Raw genomic sequence first — 24,193 nt, 5'->3', positions numbered from 1 at the left:
AGGTCAAGCAAGAGCCAAAAAGTTCTGGAGATAAAGTCACTTATCAATGTGTTAATTTAGATTTAGCTTCAGTATCTGACTTCGGCATGTGACTGACATAAGAAGAGGAAGATGCAGGAATTCGTTGGCTCTGCATTCTGCAGTAAACTGCACTTCAAAATGTGTCTGTCAGTGTGAGGACGGCTTTGAAGTTTGAGCTAAGGTCAACTTTTGGTTGAAAAAAAAATATAACTTGTAAAAGATAAAAGAGAGTGGCCGCTGATGATCTTCGACGTGTGAATAAAGGTGTTGTTTTGTGGTTTTTTCCTTCCTTTTTTATTTTATTTATTTTTTTAAGCCCACCTCTCCATCTAATGGGACTATGGGAGTAATGCTAAATTTAGTTGAAAATTTGTAGTTCTTTTTCCAAAACCACAATTGAACTTCCACAACCGATTGTTTTCTGAATTCCTTGCCTTTACCGGGCATTTGGAATTTGCAGATGAGACACTTTCTGCTTTCTGCTGCAAAAAAATTCTCAAGTTGTTCACAATACTGCATGTGAAAAGAAGGGTTATCTTTGCACATGGTGTGGTTCACAGTGGTTAGGTCAAAGTATGAGCAACACAAAACAAGTTTCGATTCAATAAAAAAAAAAAAAGTGCACCATCCTTTAGCTAAATTCACATACCTATATTAGCAGCTGCTAATAAAGATGACTTTATGCATTTAAGCTGTAATAAAGGGAATATTTTAGTCAAAAATGTAACTGCTCTCTTCACAGATCGGATAACATTGTCATTTGGTTGGTGGGAAAGTAAAGAAATGATTGAGCACAGATGCTGATGCCACAGCACAACAATTAATTATACATCTGCACGTTTCCCCTATATTTATTTGCTCGGGAGTTTTATTAGCTGGAGATGGAAATCAGGTTTCCCTTCAGCTGATTTTCTGTGATATTTCTTTTAGCAGAGCTTTAAAAAGCTTTGACTAGAACTGTTTCACTGCAGCCTGAGAAGCTGTGGGTAGATCATAGTACTGTAAGCAGCACATTTAGCACTGGGATGCTGGCTTGTAAAAAAAAAAGGAGAGACTTTCAGCTTGTAAACACGTTTTATTTGGATGTTCTGTAAAAAGGCTGCTAGTTTTATACGGTTTTGTATTGGACGCGAGTGGCCAGTAGAAGGGGTTGGTGGTTTTTACAGATTTGCGTTATAGCAAGAAAGAGAAGGTTGTTAAACAGTTTTTGTGGCGATGGTGGCTTGAAGAATCCTGCCGGACAGGTTTTTTTTCTGTTAAGATGAATAAGAATAGTAAAAAAAGAAAGCTGAATAAACATGAGCACGCTAAACGCAGCCTAGAGTAGATCGACATGAGCACAGCTGTACGGGGTGGAAATGCGCGCAGAGGCAGAGTCAACTCTAACTAGACGGGGGGAAAAAAGAGGCTCTCTGAAAGGATGAGCCTAAATCAAAATAGAAAAAATAAAGGTGGACACATTTTTGCCTGCACTTTCCTGCCTGCATGTGGGATCCTGATGTTCTGCCATGTCAGAGTTCAGCCAGGAATGAGAGTCGTGAAGAACAAAACATCTGAATATCTGTCCTACAGTTTGCTTCGCGTCTTTCCCTTTTTTTTTTTAAAAGAAAACGTTTTTTGTGTGCACTATTTCTCTGTACATTTGTGCTCAAAAGTCATTGTTTAAGCATCTGCAAGCTTACTGATGTGTGTGTTGGACACAAAGTATCTCAGGCGATAACCTTTCACATAAAGACAGATTTTAACTGTTTCCCGGTAACTTTTGCAAACATTTTACAGTGAAAATCCTGTAAAAAATGTGCAAACATCAAAGTATCTTCCTCTTTTCGGTTGGCAAACAAGAATAAAGCACTTTGCACCATAGGCAGAGTCTGGCAAAGGGTGACACAGACTCATTATTGTACATACAGTCAAAAATTGGTTGTTGTGAGAATGTGAACATGATTGTGCCTTTTGTTGCTTATCCTCAAATATTTCTCGCGTTGCAACACCTTCATAAACTCTGCTGAAACGTTGGCTTTAAAAAAAATTTTTTTAATAAATTCTGCCAGCTGCTATGTGAAAAACCATATGAATAATGAGAAATCTGTTCCGTGGACTTTTGCCCTTTACCCCTCAGTCAACCTTTGTGGTTCTTTGTTAATGTTCGGGACTCTGTAAAAATAGATTTTCTCTCTCAGTAGCACCCCACGTTGACTGACTTTCTTCAGTTTCTGTCTTTATTGTCTTTTTCTCCTTTCCCTGGTCGCCTCTCTCTGTCCCAGGTTTACATTTCCGACTGTTACATGGCAGCTCTACTGAGTTTTACTCCGTCTAAAACTGTTCTAGAGTGATGTTAATCGAAGCAGCAGCAGTGATATTTATTTTTACATCTATTAAAGGGACAAATATAAACATGTTGAGCTGCTTCTTAGGCTGTTATGGGTTAGGGGATTTGAAAATGTGCTTTTTTTGTAGTTTTTTTGTAATAAATGCTGCATGGGACGAATTTCACTTGTTTCTGAGTAAATAAAAATAGGCTTTGACAGTATGCAAACAGCATTTGACAAGTTTTCATCCACTGCAGACAGGCTAAGAGCAGCTTTTCACGCTGCTCCTAGACGACACAACATTCTTTGGGCTTAATTATCCAACAGTTTAGTGTGGGAACTGTGTTTTTGTGTTTTACGTCTGAGTCACAGAAAAAGCTGGAACACAGCTTTCATCCTCTTCCTGTTTGGTTCCTTCTCCCATAAAAAAAATGCCAAGAACTAATAATTGCTGCTGATTTCTTTTGCAATTAAAAAGTCCTTTTTACACATTATAACAATTATTTAGGACATTTTATGCTTCATTGATTCAATATATTTAAGACCCTCACAAATAAAAATGGTCTTATCTGTGTTTTTAACATCTTGTGGCATTTTTCTGATGATCAAAATTGCATTTTGGGGGGTTTATTTTATCGAATCGTTTGAAAAAGAGCTTATTTGTGACATGGAAAATATGTTGGGCCGACCACAAGCTTCCTGCTATGCTTAAGCAGAGCTCTCAGCAATGGGAAGGGGAAAGGGGGCGGGGTTGCTCTGCGCCAGCAGTCCCACCTACAACTTAGAGGTGAATTTCTAATGAACTACTGCCGCTTTGCAGGAACCGTGTCCTAGAAAACAACACAGGTTTTGGGATTTTGGCTAAAAACAGCATATTTATAATTAAAATAGACCAAAAAATGATTGAAGTGGGTCTTTAAAATCCATTTTTTCTATATTCCGTCTGCAGTAATGCCAATGATTTGTTTGTTTGGTGCCAAGAATTCTTGCAATTAAACACAAACTCACTAAAGACTTGTATGAAACTCAATGACACCCATATGAGCAGCACAAACCCTAAGATTTGCGTGTTGATTTGGTTTGGTATTTATGTTTGATTGTCCTTCTGAGCGAGCTCTGAGTTTTAGGGGTCAAAGTTCAAGACACAGTCAAGCGATGCAAGAGCATTAGCATAGCTTGATCGGATAAGCCTTTAAATACGTTAATACCAGTGAATTTACCTTTCTGAGCTAATTTCACCTGCTGGACACACGCACACAGTAGATACACACACATTGGTGCCAAATATAACACATAGGAAAAGATCAAGGTTTTGAAATTTTAAATCAAATATAATTGAAATTTTCATACAAAAAGTGACTGAAAATCTTTCTGAAAATATTGCTCAGAGAAGCAGCTTAATGTCTTTATGTAACGTCTATAATCACAGGCTCCATCTGCAGTAAATGTACATCTTAATAATTGACCACGTTCGTTTTTAAAGGGGAAAATGATCAAAAATGGAAAAGTAAAGTAGCACTCCGTTCCTGGAGCAGCAGCATGTTAAATGATTTAAGGGCAGTATAGATATTTTAAAGACCCACTTCTTTCATCTATTTTAAAAGCATTCCCAGTGGTCTTTTAATTAGAATTAACCCCGCCCCCTCTTCCCCTCACTCATGCTGAGAGGTTGGAGCAGGGACCTTGTGGCCCGCCCTGCGTATTTTCTGCGTCAAAAACACAAGCTTTTTCAAAAGGAATTTTTCACTCACTTCTGATTGACAACAATTTGATTTACAAAATAAAATGCAATTTTCAGCTTAATTTTCTTTATAAATGTCCTCCATCATTGAAATAATTGCTACAAGAACATGTTAAAAAAACAACAACATAATTTTCATCGAAATGGGAAATAAAGTGCAGAGAAATTAAAAAAAAAAAAGTAAGGAACAAGAGTAGAAATAATACTGTTTCCAACTGGCATCTTAATTGTTTGATGCTGCGCTCAGATTTGCTTTGTGTCAGCTTTAAGACCGAAGCACAGCTGAAGCTGTCATCGCTGTGCCTAACCACCGAAACAGGCACTTAAAAAACAAAACCTAACCCACAAACGTCCCGCACACGCATTTCCCTTAGTCTTTTACTGACATTCACCTTTTTGAGAAAAAGGTGAGTAGGTGTGTTGACTGGCAACAAGCATCAGTGACCTGACATACAGCCCTCTTTACCAGCGACGAAGACGTTTAGGTCGCCGCAGTCTTCAGAGGAAACGAGCGACTCAGGGCTGCGTTAGCTTTCATCTGCAGAAATGAAAGAGAAAGTATTTGGTTTGCTTGTATATCCCAGAATTCTCTGCCTGAACTTTATTTACTCACAGAAAATTGGATTATCTTTGATTTTGAAGGACATTTTTTAATAAACATGTCATTAATCTCAAATGTTATAAAATAACAAAAAATTACAGGTGCTTTCTTACACATTAGGGTGCTTTTTTACTAGAATTATACTTATTGCACTTCTGTGAAGGTACTGGTATTTTTAGATGTCTGCAAAGTTTGATAGCAGGTTTTTCAAAAGAAAATCTTTCTGTGCAATGTTGTAACCATAGCTATTTTCCTTCATGCAACACTGCCTTGAGATTTTCAAGATAACTTGATGATGAAAACTGTTGCAACACATTATTACCAAGTATGAAAGATTAAATAAAAACAATGTGTATACTCTTGTTTGGAAAGTTTCAAACAAACTGCTGTTTTTTTTCTGTGATGCTACTGACATTTCTATTTCCTCTGCTGGTTAAGTGGATATACTGTACATACCAACATGTACAACATGCCGGAACAAAACATCTTTTGCCTCGTGCAACAATACTGTTAATAATCTACCCATGATTTTCCTGTCTTAGTTTCTGCATCTAATCTTGTTTTTTAGTAAGTGCACCTTTAATTGGTTTTTAGTATAGACTACACACAGAAGAACCACAAAAACTGTCCGGGTGATTTTCAGTACACAGTGATGTAGCCTAAATAGTAGAAAGATTCTTGGTGCTGCGACAGTTTGCAACTTTGTTAGCCAAAAGTATTTGTGTCTAAGTCAAGGAAAACAAGAAATCTCGGTGGACTAAAAGAGGGAGGGATTTGGAGGAAAGAGATGGGGTTCCTGCTGATGTTGTGAAGCTTCAGGACTTCAGAAAAATGAAAATGTTGGCCTAAAAATTGGGACATTTTCTAAGAAGTCTGCCAGAGTGAACCTTTAGAGCCAGTTAGTCTCAAATTAATTATAATGTGCCTTTTTAAACCATTATCATGACAGCACTTCATTTTTTCACCCTTAGATTCAAATAAAAACGTCTGATAAAGACTTGATTTTTTTTTTGCCTCATTTAAAATATGATATTCACTGCGCTTTTACACCGTCTAATAGGTGTGTGTGGCCCTGCAATGGTGTACCCCAGCTTTGCCCTGGAGTAGCTGGGATAGGCTCCAGCAACCTCCATGACCTTGCACAGGAGAAAGGGGAAAAGGAAATCGCATGTTTTTGTGTCATGGAGGACATGAACTCCTGCAACTCTGCAGAAACTATGTCATCGAAAACGACACAGATCATTGGGAACGCTTTTAACATAAATCAAAAATGATCGGGTTGGGTCTTTAATATGCAGCTTGGTTTCTTTTTATTATATATTTTTTTTTTAATCAAAGCAGCAACTGATAGTTTGATTTCTGTGTTGGCTTTTCAATCACTGCAGTAACAATAACAGCTGAATTTTTGGCAGCATTCTTCCTGTTCCTACTACACACCATTTAAGGAGACGAAAAATGATGTTGTTGATGTTTGAAGCTAACCTCAAATCCTTTCCCAGCTTCAGGGTGTTGAAGATGGCCGTGTGGATCCAGGCCCAGCAGCTTCAGGGAGATGCTCTCCACCAGATGCAGTCGCTGTACGGTCAACATTTTCCCATCGAGGTGCGACATTATCTGTCGCACTGGATAGAAAGTCAGCTCTGGTGAGTGTCTTTCAGAATTTGTTGAAATGCCACCATTTTTTTATGTGATTAGCTGTCTGTATTCACTTCTTGCACTGGTGTGTTTGTTCCTGTAGGGATGCAATAGATCTGGAAAACCCACAGGAGGAGTTTAAAGCCAAGCGTCTGCTGGAGAGTCTAATACAAGAGTTGCAAAACAAAGCCGAGCACCAAGTTGGAGAGGATGGCTTTCTGCTTAAAATTAAACTGGGACACTACGCTAACCAGCTCAAGGTTGGTTTCTTCGCAAAAACATTTTGTTTTCTGAAAATAATCTGTGACGGCAAAGGGACCAGGCGTGAGGAGCTATAAAGCTTAGCAAGGCCCAACTCCTACATTCATTTGTATCAAAGATGCGGTGGAAAAACAACAATTCCTGCAATGGTGGAGAAAATTACAACTTTCTCTTTCTGCTTTTTTTATGTAAGTCTACAGATACATGTTTAAATGCCAACCACAGTTTAAAAATGACAAAAAACGTTCCAATGACTTGTGTTCTTAACCCTTTGGAACCTAGATCCTACAACTCGAAAGACCTCACCTTAGTGCCACAAACTTTATTTAGTCATTTTGTCTGTGCTGTATTCACACACTAAACATAAAACCATACAAAAGCAGAAAATTCCAGTTGGAAAAAAGTGTTTGATTTTTGCTATGGAATCCCCCCAAAAATGTTCAACAAACCCTTTTTACAACATAGAATGAAAGTTTTAGGTGTAGTTTTGTAAAAACAACAAGAACAAACGTTGTCAACAAACTAATTGACATGTTTTTGAATTAAAATACAAAAGAAAACTCCAGAAAATTAACAGATAAATAAACTATTTGTGTTCAGCTGAACACATAAGGGCACATTACAGGTCCATGATGTGACCTTTCTTATGTTGTCATACAGGCAGTGTTTGTACTTGAGTCTGCCTGTGTGGCTTCAGCTTCCAGGCAGCCCAAAACATTAGAATGTGTCTACTGGGAGCACTGCTGTCCATTTGACTTTTTTCCTGGAATTCTGTGGTTGTTTTTTTTAGCTTTTTATTTGCTTTTGTTTTGTTTTGTTTTGTTTCGTCATTTTTTTCTTCTAACGTGAGTAAAAAAAGAATAAAAGGAAAAGGTCTTTTTGGAGTCGAGTTTGATTTCAGGTGTTCCCTGCTCTGTATTTGAACTGCTCGCCTCCCGCCACGGTAGCGGATGGGGACTTTTGCGGCGAACTGAGGAGTCTCCACAATTTTTTGATGACGCTGGTGCTCGTTGATCTAGAAAAATCCTGTCGCCCCAAATCCAGAAATAAAATGGATTTCTAATTGCTGACGGCTAGCTCAGCTCCGCGCTGCAGCCATCTGATCTACGTTTATCTTCCGCCTCAGTTATTTATTTTAATAACTGATCGATTTTTGTCCAGAAACTACAAAAAATCCTGCCATATTCTCTCCTTTATTCAATAAAATCTAAAAACAAAATGTTAAAATAAGTTCAAGTTAATCTTAAACTTAGATTTATCATGCTGATCATCGGTTCCGAAGGGTTAAAACACGACAGTAAAAAGTGCTGCAGTACTCTGCTGTTTAGCTGTAACCTTAAGTCAGAGGAGGGTAAATACGTTGGAACCTTAACCTTTTTCAAATCTTTTTTCATCACCTTTCAAACAAAAGAAGCAGTGCTTCTTATCCACTCCAAAAAAACAACAAAAAAAATCCAGTGTTACCTGACTTGACTCTGTTTTGATCACAACACCATTGTCGTTTACCTGAAAACATGATGGTAAGTGTTTAGAACTCACAACTCAATTTCCTTTCATGCTGTAGTTCTTAGAAGGAACACCGTGTTTTGGGAACAGGTTGTTTCCACTTGGAGGAAAGCAGGACAACAGCCCAAGTGAGTTCTAGCGTAGCCAACCAGCGCTGCTATTTATGATCGATCACCTTGTGCACAGATCCGTTGCCCGGTTTGCTTCCCCTCCTCCCAGAATTCAAGCGGGGGAAACAAAGGGGATACCGCTGAGGTGAAATGCCTAAAACAATGTCCACATCCACACAACAGGAGGAATTTGGCATTTTCCATTTAAAGATGAATCAGCAAGCTGTACACGAAAATTTTAGACAAAAAAAAAGTTGAAAAGCTTCTCATCCATGGATTAGATGTTTACACTAGTGAGTCATGTCTCTAAAGTGTGCCGTGCTGGGTTTCATTAGCCTAATGGGTTTTACTGTGTATCAAGCATTAGCTCTAGAACTTAGCAAGCTTCTTTGATGCAACTAAATTGGTGCATCCTGTGTGCAGCTGCTGCTTTGCTTGTCAGGGGCTAACAGCCTTAACGCGGCACATGCGCTCCTTCTCTTTCAGAGCACGTATGACCGCTGTCCACTGGAGTTGGTCCGATGCATCAAACACATCCTCTACACAGAGCAGAGGCTTGTCCGAGAGGCTACAAATGTAGGTGCTGGCGAGCGTTGCACACCTTTTTGTGTGTGAGCTGTCACTTCCAACACATTTGAATGCAATACTGTAAATGTAAATGTCAATAATTTTGCGCTTTCTCAGAAATTGGAAAATTGGACGTATACAGTGGTCCCGTGATTATCGTGGGAGTTACATTCTGAAAATAACAGGCGACAGGTGAAATCTGCAAAGTAGGATTACAGATGTTTTAAGACTGTAAAACTACACACTTCATAAACTTTTCTCAGACAGATATGAACATTTTCACACCTTTGTTTCTTGTTTAAACTCTTAAACTTCATACCGTAATAGAAAAAAAGTCCAGTATGATGGAAAGAAAACAAAGATCTGCTCTTGATGAAACAAGGAGACTGGGCACAGAGGAGATTGATTGATACATGTAGTGCTCTACAGCCAATCAGGGCACAGAACACAGTGTGCTGTAAAAAAAAAAAAGCATGCAGAGTTAAAACAGAGAGACCGTGAAAGGTATACCGCGATACAGCGAGGGACAAATGTACTTAAAAAACCTAAAGACCCACAGTTTTTGGTGTTTTCTAACGTGTTCTTGTGGCATTTTTCTCTTACTGACGGGCATTTATAAAGAAAATTAGACTCAAAATTACATTTTTAAGTATTTATTAATACAAATCAGTAGCAGAAGAAAAAAACTGTTGGAAAAAGCTTTGAGGTAAAGCCTCAACAGGAAGCCAGATGCTCCCTGCTCCCCTCTATTTCAACGAAGAAAACAAGAGATATTTTGATTTTGGCTAAAAAAAAAAAGGCTAAATCCTGATTAAAAGAAAGCTTTTAAGATGGATAAAAGATGGTCAGAGTGAGACTTTAAAAGACTAAAAAAAAGCATAAGCATTTTAGTTGTTAATGTGTTCAGCATCTTTTATTTTAATCCATTTTTGTGGACTTTTTCAGGCCCGTTGTTATTTGTTCTCCAATACTCATTAAATCCACTTGTTTCTGCCATGCTGCCATTTGGAAGGAAGTCAAAAAAAGGGCGTCAACCATTTCACAGTTTATAACATGCCCTGAGTTATGAAACCATAAAGCCATCAGTGCGTAAAACATCTGACTCTCAGCAAGTCCTGCGGTGAATTGATTTTCAGTCACAACATGCCTTTTCTATTAGTGGAATACATTCAGACTGACTGAATTTTACCCTGTTTAGTCTGAAGCTTTGGGGAACCAGAATGCACTTAGTCGGTCTTTAAGTGACCGTGGATTCTGTCTTCTAATTTCATTACAACAAATCTCAGCTTTTAGCTCCCATTATGCTGTTTTTTTTTAAAACAACAAATAATTTCTAACTTTCAAAATAAAAGCTATGTACCCATGTCATAAACCTTTTTTCTGCTCCTCTTTTAACCCCTCGTAATGACTTCCAGTCGAGCTCTCCGGTGGGTGGGATGCTGGACAGCATGTCTCAGAAATACCAGCAGATCAATCAAGCTTTCGAAGAGCTTCGCCTGCTTACCCAAGACACTGAAAATGACCTGCGCAAGCTCCAGCACAACCAGGAGTACTTCATCATCCAGTACCAAGAGAGCCTTCGCATCCAAGGTACGCCCTGTAGACTCCTTTTCCATTATTGGCGCTCTATTGCAACAATTGATTATTTGTGGCTGAGAGGTTGAAGATAATCAAGAGGTCATTTCTTCTTCTTCTTGTGAAATCAAACTTGATTAAAAAGGGCCTCTGGTTAGCATTTTCAGTTGGTTTTTATGTGTGTATGGGGCCTCTCCTACTAACCAATGCAAACCAAAGCTCTTCTTTAAGTAAACAACTTTTCCGTTATATGTGGAGTTAGCTTAGAAAAAGTTCACCTAATCTTCATAATGGAGTGCAAACGTAGATGTACGTGCACAAATAACATATCCCCCCCCCCCCTCTCTTTTTTGTGCTGGTCAATCATTACCTTGTTCACACCCCTCTGAAGCCCAGCTGAGCAGTCTTGCAGCGCTGCCCCCTGCTGACCGTCAGCTACGAGAGCCCACCCTCCTCAGCAAGCGAGCCACTGTGGAGGCCTGGCTGACGAGGGAGGCCAACACACTACAGAAATACAGACTGGTAGGACTCACTGAGGGGGAAAAAAAAAGAAAAAAGGATCCAGTTGTTTTAACAGATGTGTAGAATTTGCCAAGACGCATCACGTGGGGCTCCTCTGTCTGTGCGCAGGACCTTGCGGAAAAACACCAGAAAACGCTGCAGCTGTTAAGAAAGCAGCAGACCATCATTCTGGATGACGAACTGATCCAGTGGAAAAGACGGCAGCAACTGGCAGGCAATGGGGGCCCACCAGAGGGAGGCCTGGACATCCTTCAGTCCTGGTGAGGCTTTTCTCCACCCCCCCACTAGTAATACAGCTTCTACACCTTCTGACAAACCAAAGGGTCACAGGTTTACAAGCCAGGAAGGAGCTACTACTGGGTTTTATTTTTTATTGAAGGTTATAACCTCCTAATAAGACAGACAATAAGACGCAGGTTGAAGCTGACGTTTCTTGCTTATTAGCTCATAATCCTTTATGGTTTCTTTTTTATGTTGGAAAAGGAAAGTCTATATGATTCAGTCAAACCACCACTGTGTGCATTGTGTGTCTTTGTGTGTTTGTGTGTGGATGTGTGTGTGTACCAGGTGTGAGAAGCTGGCTGAAACGATTTGGCAAAACAGGCAGCAGATTCGAAGGGCGGAGCACCTGAGACAACAGCTGCCCATCCCCGGACCTATCGAGGAGCTACTTAACGAACTTAACAGCACAATTACTGATATCATCTCGGCATTGGTCACCAGGTAAGTGTGTGCAAAATATGTCCAAACTGCAAAAAAAAAACACCTGAAAGTATTATTTTGTTTCATGTTTAAACACTAAAGCAGACATATAGCTTTCAATCTTCTTATATTCAATAGTATATTCCCTTTCTGCTGACCTTAACAGCATTTAACCAAGTAAACAACACAGATACTGTTTCTAAAAAAAAAAAAAACTCAGGCATTCATTTTTCATCACTCAGTGATGTGATCTGTTGCAAAAAGAAAACAGTTTGTTAATATTTTTTTGTGTTTGTCGTTTTTGTGTTGGGGAAGTGAAACAATCAGAATGTTGCCAGATGTTAGTCAGGTTCTTCAACAAATAAGGAGCCATTCGGAACGATGTCTTTTTGACTACACCCCAGCAGGAGCCACAAAGTCTTACTTCACCCTTTAAAAAGATAAAACACTGCTTTATATTGGCGTAATGGTTACTATTCTGACAAATATGTATTAACTATTGTTTTTCATCATAAATTAAACATAATAATTTGACAGAGGTTCACATGACTTCCTTTCAAAATAAAAGACAAGCTGTCCTGTGCAATCAATCAATCAAACTTTATTCATAAAAGAAAAGTGCTTCTCATACTTGTGCAACTCGTACCGCTTTACGATTAAAAATAGATTCAGGCGATAAATAAATCAATAAAAAGAGAGAAACCCAGTCCACCCTTTTCTCACCGCCCTCCCTCCATTAACACACACAAGCACGTTAACACAAACAAGCAATGACCCCACAATCAATTAATACTGATAAAAGCAAATTCTAAAGGAAACTTGAGGCTTGGCTCTGCTTGGATCATATCAATGTAGCAAATGTAGGAGATGGCAAGTCAACAGTGGGGGGAAAAATACACAATTAGTTTTACCGTTGTTGGTGCGTCTTAGACAGAAGTTTGAACATCAGAACTAACTGACTCTTACTGTATTTTTTGGGTCCATAATGCGAAATCCTTGTATTTTTCAACAATATGAAATCTGCCTTAAGTATGAACTCTGGCTGAACTTCTAATTTCCTGTGGTACATGATGCTCCAAAATCTGTCAAAACGTTTTAGTACAACGTTAGACAAAGCTGCCAAGCTTGATGGATTGTTGGAGCATTATGGGTACTGTAGTCAGAAGTTTCATACAGTTAGAGTGATACGTACTAAGCTTCAACTGTGAATGAGTTGAATGACTTATCTTACTGTTTTGTTTCCCTTGATATGCCTTGTAGTGTAAAAATATGTTACTTTTTAAAATCTTTAAAAATGAAAGACTCTCAAGCCCTAGCGTGGTTCATCTTGTGAACTCGTTTTTATGGCGCTGATCTGTTTTTTCTTTTTTTTTCTGCAAATGGGCTGGTGGCTGTTGTATCTGTTTCCAAAGTGACTTTCCATGTGCTGACTGGAAATGGCACCTAAAAAGTCCTCAGACCCAAACGAGCATGGATTGTGAAAGGTTTTAAAGGAAAGCAAGGGCACATGCAGCCTATTTTAGTCTGTCAGTGCAGCCCCCAAAGGAAGATTTGATGGGGCAAGAGTGCTCTGAAGTTTTTGACAGCCTCCTCTTGCATTTTCCTAGAAGATGGTCCCCGAGGAGAGCCTTAACACACCAAGAAGTCATGTCATTGTCACAGCGATTTCTGATAGGCTGCAGACGAGCTTGCAACCGGACAGTAATGCACCGTCACCACCCAGTGTACAACATGGGGTCTGTTTTTCTACTATGTCCTCTCTTGAGACCCCTGAAACTCAGGGGTTTCACGCTGATGCAGGAAGTGTTTCATCTCATCATCGGCATTTCTTCAGTTCCAGATCAGAAACCTTAAAGGCTCAAAGCAACACCGTGAGTGTGGTGGACGACTCATTTGCCTGCTGGAGTTTTCTCACTTCTTGCTCCCTGTGTGTTGCAGGAATCTGCATCAACTCTGCAGGAAGAGATGCCAGCTATTGTTGTTAAGCGTGTTGCTTTTCTGAGTAATGATTAATTTGCTTGACCTTCCTACAATGTGCTTGCTTAAAACTAAGGTCATTTTCAAAGGCTATTACTCCTAACCTCCCGACATAGTAGATCTTAAACTCTCCTCAGCATTCTCACTGTCAATGTACAATTTGAAAGCAAACAAAGTGCTCTGGCAATAATGTTATTTAATGTCATTTTTTTTTGCAAACGGAAATGTTATCTGTTCTCTGATGACCCTGAAAAGACTTGAAGGTCTGTTTATTATCTGATGTGTGCTCATTAAAGTCATGATGCTCACTTAAACATTCAATCTTTGTGGATATATCAATAAAAAGAGAAAAAAATCTTAAGGAAAACTTGGTTTTGACCAATATTGGCCTGTCTCTTAGAAAAAAACTAGAGCCTTAAGCTACAGACACACCAAGCATGTGATGCGTGTTCAAGAATGCGCTAAATGCGGATTCATGAACATGCTTTTATCCCACTGTGTTCACACTAGACAAGCAGGGAGGGGCTTAATTTATTTTTTCTTACAATTTACAAGCACATGCCCACCCACCATCACCACTTAAGAGGCTTGGTGCGAACCATGAAAGCGGTGCAAATCTCATAAATTTTGCTCCAGGCCTTTTTTTTTAACAGCTGTATTCCAATACATAAAATACTTGGTGTCATATAATTCCGGCCGGGCACAAACCACAGTTATTAATTTCTACACCATGATTAATTTTCCAATGGTTGGCCTTTCCTTGAACTAAAAATAATCCATACGTCACTACCAATTTGGAGTCCATGACCTAAAATATGTGTTTAATGGCTGCACGTTTTGTACGTAGAGCCAAAAAAACGGTCCTAAAATGTTGTGTAGCTACGTGCGTACGTTAGAGTCTTGAACGCAACGCATTTACATGCGTTTAGATAAACTTCATCGGAAGTGGCTGCTGAGAGCAGTTTGAATGTAGCCTAGGGGCCGGTTTATACCGCTCTAGTTGCATTGGTAACAGGAAAATGTGACACATGCTGATGACATCATCTGCGACTGGAATTTTACGCCTCTGTATTGCCTACCTTTGTTTAGTGGACAAACACACCAGTTCCTCCTCTGCCTTTTATGTACCTGCAGACGAAGCAAAGTGTATGATCAAGATGTCCTTCACATAAAAAATAAATGCTGGAGACAATTGCGCTGCTTGAAAGGATCAACGCCACTTGGAAGTTCATTGCGGTTATCGTGGATCGTTTCAAGCAAAACCAGACAGCATTAGCACGAAGTAGACCGCCCCATTCTGGATACAATTGATCCGATGGCTGATCGCTTTCCTTAAGACACACCTCCGTTCCTCTTAAGATGCAGCCCCTCTACGACCTTCTACCACCCAGAAAACCACATGCACCCATACAAGTCAACCCCTCGTACAAGTCCATATAACTAAGGCCTGTGATTTTTCACATCTCCCTTATTGACTTTGGCTTTTTCCTCCACAGTACCTTCATCATCGAGAAACAGCCCCCGCAAGTTCTTAAAACCCAAACCAAGTTTGCCGCCACCGTGCGTCTTCTAGTTGGTGGGAAGTTGAACGTGCATATGAACCCCCCACAAGTAAAAGCGACCATCATAAGTGAACAGCAAGCCAAGGCTCTGCTAAAAAATGAGAACACAAGGAAGTAAGTGCGAAGCACCATTTTATGTCCGAGAAATGTTGTCACAATAAACACTGACTCTGTATCCTTCAACGAGGAAGTTGTGGCTCAATAGTTTCCTGTCCGGTATCCTCAAACTGTCCAAAAATATGCACGTTAGGTTGTTTGGGATTCTAAATTGTTCTTAAGAATTCATGTGTGGTTCTTCATGGTCCTGTGATGGACTCTAGGGTGTAGCTTGACTCCGGGGTATGACCCAGATGACCTTTGGGAGCCTATATAATAAACTTGTGGAGACTTTTTTCAGAGTTTGGTAAGTCTAAGATTAATCTCTAGAAAGAATTGTTTTTAGACCTCATGGTAGAAACATGATTGGAACTTGTACAATGCCTCAGAGGAATCTGTGGTGCGGCCACAGAATCCACATTTAGCCTGTTTCACAGCCTCGCTCCACATTCATCCCTGCTCATAGAAACCTCCCAAAATGGAAGGTCAGCTTGAAAGCTCCTGGGAAATTGGGCAGACAACAGAGATAATAATGCTAAAAGTTTCAAACTCAAATTATGCAGAGAAAAGACTTTCGCTCCTGGAGCTTACATTAGCGTAATTCGGCAGTATCGTTAACGCCACTCAAGTACATCACAACAGGCAGATCAAATAATTAACTTGCTCTCCAATTGCCTCTCATTCAGTGACAGCAGTGGAGAAATTCTTAACAATAATTGTGTGATGGAGTACCACCAAACCACAGGGACCCTCAGCGCCCACTTCAGGAACATGGTAAGCAAACAGTCCAGATGAGCTCATGAATATGCAATCGACAGAAACGCCCTCTAACTCCTGAAGTGCAAGAAAGTTCATTGGAAATCATGATGAGGCTTCCTCTCCATATTTCAACCCCTGCTTTTTGCCTGCTTTTTGCTCTTGCGTGTGTCAATTATTAACTACTTTGAGAATATATTAATGTTTAGAAGTTCATACTTGAAAGAGACACAAGTGAATAATTTGCCACCTGTTTTGTTGAATGCTGTGAAAGGAGTTTTTAAACCAGTAAATGGTTCAGTTTAGTGAAATTAAATGGCCACAACAGTGGGACAAGAACTGGATAGCAAAACCAAACAGATTTAGTCCAACCAAAACACAAAATTTAAACAATGTGTTGTTTTACTCATTAAAACTTCATGTAGTATTTTAATGAACCGTATTTATGTTAAAAGACAACATCCCTTTTTGACTTAAAGACAATGCAATTTTTTATAGCAAAATTCATACCTGAAGATAATTTAAAGTACTTCACAAAAAATGACAGGGGAAATATTACAATTGAGACAATTAACACAATTAAAACACAACATATATAAAAAAAAACAGTAAGATCACAATTAAACCTAAAACAAAATGTAGAACCATAAATAAAACTTAGAACATAGTACAATATAAAACGGTAAAATCATAATAGAAATTTAAAATATCACAAAAAATCACAAATAAAACCTGAAACAAAATAAAACATAAAATAAAAAAGTAATATCATAATTAAAACCTGAAACAAATTATAGCATTAAAATATAAAACTGTACAATCATAATTAAAATAAAAAAAAAACATAAAAAACAGTAAATGATTTACATTTTGATTTACATTTTTAATGTGATTTCAAATGTAAATCAAAGTTTTAAAGAAAATAATAAACAGTATAAAACAAAATAAAATATAAAACAGTGAAATCCTAATTCCCTATTCAAGCCTTAATTTATTGTCTGCCATGAAATAAAATTAGCAGACTTTCATGTGTCACACACTGAGCAAAAATAGAATAGTTTTTGGTTTCAGAGAACTTTTGTTTGACATTAAATGGATGACTGTTTCGATTGTTTTAGATACATTAAATGGAAAACCTGTGATTGTTTGAACGTTAAGTCTAAAACTTTTATTCTTACCAGGACCTAAGTGAACATACGTGTACTCTTTTCTCTGGATAGATGCATGTCCAATAAAACATGCTAAACCAAAATAGTAATGAGTTATATTTAATTAGCTGAATAATCAAAGAATGTGCTGTTTTTATTCTTATGTAAGTAAACTTAATGTCAATAGTACCCTTCACAGTTAAAACCATAAAGTTCTTTCCATTAGAAAGCTAGAAGGCCAAACAACATCAACAAAACAACATAAAAACAATATAAATGTCAGCATGGCATAAAGACATGAATAAAACATGGATAGTCTTATGTCAGATCAGATTATTGCTTACCACTGTGCAGAATCTTCATTCTTGGTCACAGGGGAATGTTGGCTCAGCTTTGCACAGAGGCCTGATGCACACACACATGGCATGTTTGCCAGGCGAGTAGAAACTCGCCATGTCATTGATGTTGGTAGCAACAATACCCCAGAGCCACCCCTGGATATTGTTGCTCCAGAATTCTGACTCCCTTTGAATTATGCAGATTTTACAGCCATTATGTGTAATATGTTTTTACATCTCATCTTTCATTTAGTCTTTGAAGAGGATCAAGCGATCAGACAGAAGAGGAGCAGAGTCGGTTACAGAGGAGAAGTTCACCATCCTTTTCGAGTCCCAGTTTAGTGTCGGAAGCAACGAACTTGTCTTTCAAGTGAAGGTAAGATGGTGCAAAAAGTGTCGTTAGCACACATCTCTGTTCTTCTTTTTATTTCCGGAACTACGTGTTTTGACCAATCAGAATGTTTTCTTGATGATACCGTGACATTATTTGTTGAACTTCATGTTGCAATACACTTTCCCTGAACGTGTTGCTTTTTTGTGTTCTATGAACAGACACTATCGCTTCCTGTAGTTGTGATAGTTCATGGTAGTCAAGACAATAATGCCACAGCAACTGTGCTGTGGGACAACGCTTTTGCAGAGCCGGTGAGTTTGTCTGTGCAGGAAAATATATTATCTGGTTTGTAATTCTGATGCATTATTGATGCACTTTTATATTTATATTAGTATTTTTTATGTTGTATTGTAAACCTTAAAAAATTGTCTTGAAATTGTTCTTCCTTATATGTAAATGATGCCTGATTGATTAGTATGTTGTGCCCATTGACTGTATGTGAGAGCTGGACTGAGGGACCCCTCCCCCCTCGTGTTCCAAACAGGAAGTACTCGCTGATTTCAAGAAGCCAAAATCCCATAGATAGAGAATTAAACAGCTTTATTTCGCAACTCAGTTCTTGCTAATCCTAACATTTTTTCATGACTTTTTTTCTGGTAACACAAATTATTCATGTTATAAGCTAACCAATCAGATGCCCCAATACAAAATGTTTGACAGATTTTGCGTTGCCCGCTTTCAAGTGTTAGGAGTGTGGCCTTCCAGCAAGCACACTTCTGATTGGTGTGAGTGGTTGTCATAGAAACGTCGACTCAGACCAACCACTCCCTGACAGGATTTCTATTACCAACAAGGCAACATCCGTATGAAAAAAAAAAAATGTCAACGGAAATTTGCTTCATTTGGTTGGAGCCACAAATAAAGCGTTTTCTGCTCCTGCAGTTCAGTTCTCATACATAGTCAGTGGTGACATAGATTTAACCCACTTGGTAAATGATCTATATATTGTCATATATAACTAAATACTTCCTCATTTGTTGCACAATTGAAATCATTCGAATGCATTTGATCGCCATTACAATCGTCTGCTACCGTCTCGTGTTCACGCAGGGACGAGTGCCTTTCCTTGTGCCAGATAAAGTGCTTTGGCCTCAGCTTTGTGATGCCATCAACATGAAGTACAAGGCAGAGGTGCAGAGCAACCGCGGCCTGTCAGAAGAAAACCTGGTCTTCCTGGCTCAGAAGGCCTTCAGCAGCTCCAGCAACAATCCTGACGACTACCGGAGCATGACAATGACCTGGTCACAGTTTAACAGGGTCAGCAACAATCTAGTACCTTCTGATCCTTTAGGCAAACACCAAGTTAAAAGCAAGAAATCCCTGTTGGTAGTTTTTGTGAATGAATTTGTCTTTGTAAACATGTTTTGCTCTTTTTTTTTTTTTTTACCCCCACGGGCTAATTTATGTAAGACATTTCAGCCACATGCTTAGTTTTCATCGAATTCTTCGAAGTAACCATGATATTCATACACAGAAATATTTCTTGCTCCATTTGCACTCCCCCTGCAGCATTATTCCATGGTCAACTTGAGCAACTGTGTTTCATTGGTAAACCAGTCTTTATCTTAATAGGGCTGTTTGTCCTCTTCGGAAAAGGCTGGGGGGGGCTTCATTTGCTAGTTCAAAGTAACAGTTGAGGACAGATGTTACACTCCCATTAACCACACATCATCATGTTAAAAAAAAAAAGCACGGATGTGTGGTAGCTGCTTCAGAAATGGACATAAAAGTCCTGATTTTGCACAGCTTGTTGCTGCTAATAAACAAGTAAGTGTAAATCGGAAAGGTTTGTTATTGCAGATGTTAGAAGTGAGCGTTTCTTTTTCTCTACCTCTTTTCACTTGGTGAATCTAAAAACCGATGAAAATATATTTTCTGTTTTGTCCAAAATTGTTTTCCTTCTTTTCCCCTGCAGGAAAGTTTGCCTGGAAGGAATTTTACATTTTGGCAGTGGTTTGATGGCGTCATGGAGCTCACAAAAAAGCATCTAAAGCCGCATTGGAATGATGGGTAACATATTGTCTAATTTCACCGTTTTGGCTATAAATGGTATAAAAGCAAAGACTTTAAAGCCGATAGGTACCAATTCTTCATTTGACATCTAAACTATAATGTTCTGGGGAGCTAAAATGAACTGTAACTCTGTTTCCCAATTTGTAAACTAATCCTACAGTTCACCTTCTAGTTTTTCCATGACAACCTGCTCTTACTGATGGAATAAAGAGCATTGGATGAGAAACACATCAGAATTTTTGCTTCTATGTACTTACATTTATTTTTTTATTTTTTATTTAATTTTTGCAGTGCTATTCTGGGCTTTGTCAACAAGCAGCAGGCTCAGGATATGTTAATGTCCAAACCCAACGGCACTTTCCTTCTGCGCTTCAGTGACTCTGAGATCGGAGGGATCACTATTGCATGGGTGGCAGAAAACCCCAACAAAGCAGGTACGGCTGCAAAATGCCTTTATTTTAGTGGAGGCAGTTGCTTAACAAGGTTCATAGTCTGGTTATCTCTAAGGTAACCTGAAGCCGCCTGAGCTCTGACCGGTCCGCTCACAGAGGAATGTGAGGCAGCGCTTGATGACCTGGGATTGTTTGCTTTGATTTCGTTCAGGGAGGGTCAGAGCTCGATTCGTTTGTGAGATTTTAAAATTTTTTTTTGCTGCTAGTTCAGCTTTCGCTGGTCTGTGTTCTGACCGTAACATTACAGCTTTTTAGTTAAAACAGACTGTAAAAAACAGGGATAGGGTGAAGGCCTGGGCTCAGCTTTTAACAACCCACTCGGATGAAAAGGGTGTTTCTAACATGTTCTGGTGTCATTTTTCTGATGATTGAGGAAGAAATGGATCTCAAATTTCCATTTCTGAGTATTTCTTTATTCAAATCCTTGTGAATCAGGAGCAAACGCTAAAATGCAGTTTGAAAGACATTTCCCAGCATCCCTCTGTTTACACTCTCTCCCTCTAGCTTACAGCCCTTCACAAACCCAACCTAATATTACCGGTGCAACAAAAATGGCGAGCAATTTTGGAGCTATTCAGCCATACAGTTTTGAGCTAGATGTCAGCTTGGCGGAGGAAAACCAAGCCGTACATGGATCTATTTGTCTGCATGTGGATGCATCGGAATGGAGCGGAGCAGGGCGCATGTGGCCCGCCGATTGTGGCACCTACATCACTGCCACAAGCTTTTTGCAAGTACAACAATTTGTCACAACGATTTTACTAAGGAAATACTCAGAAATGCAGTTTTTGGATTAATTTTCTTTACATATGTCCTCAATCATCAGAAAAAAGGCCACAAAAACACAATTTTTTATTGAAGTAGGTCTTTAAAAGAGCACTGGAAACACTTTTAAAAGGACAGAACAGCTCCCATTTATGTTCATTGATTAGGAAAGTGTAGGCGTGTAAAAGTTCTCTACCACATTGCAGAAACATACAGAAAACCGTCAAAAGAACCATCGAACAGCAACATTCTGTTTGTATGCGTTCAGCTTTTGGTAGTAATTCTTTAGCTCTTTTCTAGGTGAGCGAATGGTTTGGAACCTCATGCCATACACAACCAAAGACTTCTCCATTCGCTCGTTGGCTGACAGGATTAGCGACCTCAACCATTTGCTGTTCCTCTATCCCGACAAGCCCAAGGATGAGGTTTTCTCCAAGTATTACACCCCGCCACTTTGTGAGTTTGCACAGATAGACTCAAGAGCTCAGAATTGTCTCGGTTTTGAAGGTGATTGACTCATCAGACCTAATAGTAATTCTGTCTTCAATGTTCTCTTCAAGCCAAAGCAGTGGACGGTTACGTGAAGCCGCAGATCAAACAGGTAGTGCCTGAGTAAGTATCCGACTTCTGTTTCTCTATTTCGTCTTTGTCTCTTTCCTTTCTCTTCTTCTGTTCACGCGCCGCATTTGACTCTGAAGTACCATTTAGAGGTAATATCTAAGTACTGGGCCCTGAATTCAGATCAGCCATTAGTTAGCTGTTCGACTTGGAGGAGGCCAATTAAGGATGCCAAGGGTTCCTGAGTGAGCCTGCCCTCCACTCATAATTAGAGTTAGGCTCGTTAGTTAGTAAGCTGTGCTGCCTGCCCATCGCCGCAGTTGGTTGGCCCGCCGTAGGGAGAACGGCTATAATGATGCAGGAAGGTCTGCGAAACATGCCGAGGATCGTTGCTTAGGCAACAAGCCACATAGGCTTTTAACCTGGGTTTACGCGTGTGCTTATGTATGTGTGCAGCTTTGCTACAGCTAATCCAGATCCGACAAGTGGAAACCCAACCTATATGGATCAAGGCGCCTCACCAGCTCCCGTCAACCACCATCATCCCTATAACATGTACCAAAATATGTGAGTTGAGTGTTTTGTTTTTTTTAAATAAAATTTCTATTTCTTAATCCAGAACGTGTGTTGGTCTAATTCTGAATGCCTCCAATCTATATGCTGCTGCAGAGCCGACCCTATCTTAGATGCAGAGGGAGATTTTGACCTCGATGACACAATGGACGTGGCGAGGCATGTGGAGGAGCTTCTGCGGCGGCCCGTAGAAAGCCAGTGGGGGGGCCAGCAGTCCTGACCCTTGACTTTATGACTCGGAGCACCACCAAACAAATCCTGCCAACAAACTTGCCCCACTCACATTGACATGGTTATATTCCATTCGTCTCTCCTTTTTATCATATTGCTATAATGTGAAATTGTTAACAATGGTTGTGATTTTTTTTCTTCTTTTCTTTTTAACATGAGAGCATGCATGTTAGTGATTTCTTAGTTTATTTGTGTTTTTAAAACAGACTGGGTGACATGCAAAACCCTCAATGTTACAGTATTGTTAAAAAAAAAAGAAGTTATTGTTCATTCGCAAGGAGCTTGCATTACAAAATTGTTTGAATCAAAAATATACTACTGTATGATGTTATTTTAAGAGTGGAATGCTTTGATTTCACATGTTCTGCTTTGTAAATGGGCAAGCGATACTTTGATAGCCACACCGATCCTGCCCTCGGATGAAGGAGAAACTTTAACGTGGATTTTTTTTTTCTGCTTTTGCTCTGCAGCACATGAATCCAAGTCATTGCTTGTCAGTTCTTCAAACGCATATACACTAACCTAAGGGAAGAGGGGCTCTTTGCTCTCTGCCACTGACAGCACAGACATCAGCACACGGTACATATGCACAAAGCTTGGGATTTATTTGTTCTGATTTGTTCACCAGCTGCAAAGGCGAAGGAGTGTATGCACCTCCCTTGCTCTCACAGGGCTATCCGTCTTCTGTTTGTACACAGAAATGCAAATCTAAGCATTTACCCGGCATTGCCTGCTTGTCCTCTCAGGTCCCTGTGCCCCAGTCATCAATGCTACCTCGCACTCTTCTGTTGACAGTCGTTGGTTTTGGTTTGTTGTCTTGTCTGAACCACATTCTCATCAATAGCTACAATCCAAAAAAACAAACAAAAACAAAAAAGCTGCATTAACGTGTGTGAAGAAGATCCCATGCTGCATGGGCAATGTTTGCCTGATGCTTGAAGAAATCCAGAAACGATACATCTTTCCTGCCTTGGACTCTACAAGTTGTTGGAACGAGCACGGCCCTGTCTCTGTGTGACGGCATGGCAGAAAAAAAGCAAGTGAAGCTGCAAAGCATAAAAGCGCACTTTTAAATGCTTTTACAGACTTGCTGCCACATTCAGAAATCGCCGATGTCAAGTCCCCACCCTCACCCCCGCGACTTCTGCTGTTAATTCAGACTTATTTTTATTCTGCGTGATCATTTTGTCAAACATGAAGGGTAATTGTTTTAAAACAGCTATGCGCCTCAGGAATAAATTGCTTTGCATAACCGATGAAGCCAATTGAAAAAAAAAACTATATTTAGAGAGAATAATAGACTTGTTTTATCTTTCTTAGGTCTATATTTATTATAATTTCCTCCCCCAAAATGAATGTAAGCTCATGAAGGTATAAAAAACAATGAAGTTTAGCAGAAGAAGCATCATTTAAAAAAACAACACGGTGCACTTGGCCATCAAAAAAAAAATGAATGATGCATTTTAATGTTTTTATTAAATGTTTGGACATTGCAATGTTAAAAAAATATATATTTGTTCATCGTGTCTCAGTTCTTTCCTCTCCTTTTTTTGTTGTAAAAATCTGAAGCTACATGGTCGTAACAGGTTCCTCATCACCATCTCTCTCCTCTTCGTTCCACTGTAGACTTTGCATTTTTCGATTGTAGATGCTTTGTTTGTTGTTTGTACGTTTTATGGTTGTGGTTTTGGTTTATCACTTGGATGGTTTTCCGAGGATCACAGCTGTTGAGTTGAAAGGAATAAAATAAAGTTTTATAAATAAATTACGGAAAATCTTA

The 24,193-nt window shown here is 39.3% G+C and overlaps 1 protein-coding gene across 1 annotated transcript in view; it reads left to right on the top strand.

Moving 5' to 3' along the window:
- The window catches only part of LOC101163082 (signal transducer and activator of transcription 5B), a 54,328-nt gene extending 30,135 nt beyond the window's left edge, over positions 1-24,193 (top strand). The window contains exons 2-19 of the mRNA XM_011477950.3: positions 6,172-6,315; positions 6,411-6,567; positions 8,671-8,760; positions 10,167-10,341; positions 10,718-10,848; positions 10,957-11,108; positions 11,416-11,571; positions 15,024-15,203; positions 15,872-15,959; positions 17,681-17,803; positions 17,980-18,072; positions 18,872-19,078; positions 19,737-19,831; positions 20,126-20,268; positions 21,352-21,507; positions 21,612-21,663; positions 22,066-22,176; positions 22,279-24,193. Of these exons, the coding sequence (XP_011476252.3) occupies positions 6,188-6,315; positions 6,411-6,567; positions 8,671-8,760; positions 10,167-10,341; positions 10,718-10,848; positions 10,957-11,108; positions 11,416-11,571; positions 15,024-15,203; positions 15,872-15,959; positions 17,681-17,803; positions 17,980-18,072; positions 18,872-19,078; positions 19,737-19,831; positions 20,126-20,268; positions 21,352-21,507; positions 21,612-21,663; positions 22,066-22,176; positions 22,279-22,402 (2,361 nt within the window). The 5' untranslated portion in view covers positions 6,172-6,187 and the 3' untranslated portion in view covers positions 22,403-24,193. The remainder of the gene's footprint in view (positions 1-6,171; positions 6,316-6,410; positions 6,568-8,670; positions 8,761-10,166; positions 10,342-10,717; positions 10,849-10,956; positions 11,109-11,415; positions 11,572-15,023; positions 15,204-15,871; positions 15,960-17,680; positions 17,804-17,979; positions 18,073-18,871; positions 19,079-19,736; positions 19,832-20,125; positions 20,269-21,351; positions 21,508-21,611; positions 21,664-22,065; positions 22,177-22,278) is intronic.

Source organism: Oryzias latipes, chromosome 8, assembly GCF_002234675.1.
Source record: "Oryzias latipes chromosome 8, ASM223467v1".
Lineage (NCBI taxonomy): Eukaryota > Metazoa > Chordata > Actinopteri > Beloniformes > Adrianichthyidae > Oryzias > Oryzias latipes.
The sequence above is the reverse complement of the archived record's forward strand: the minus strand, read 5'-3'. Positions and strand labels throughout refer to the sequence as shown.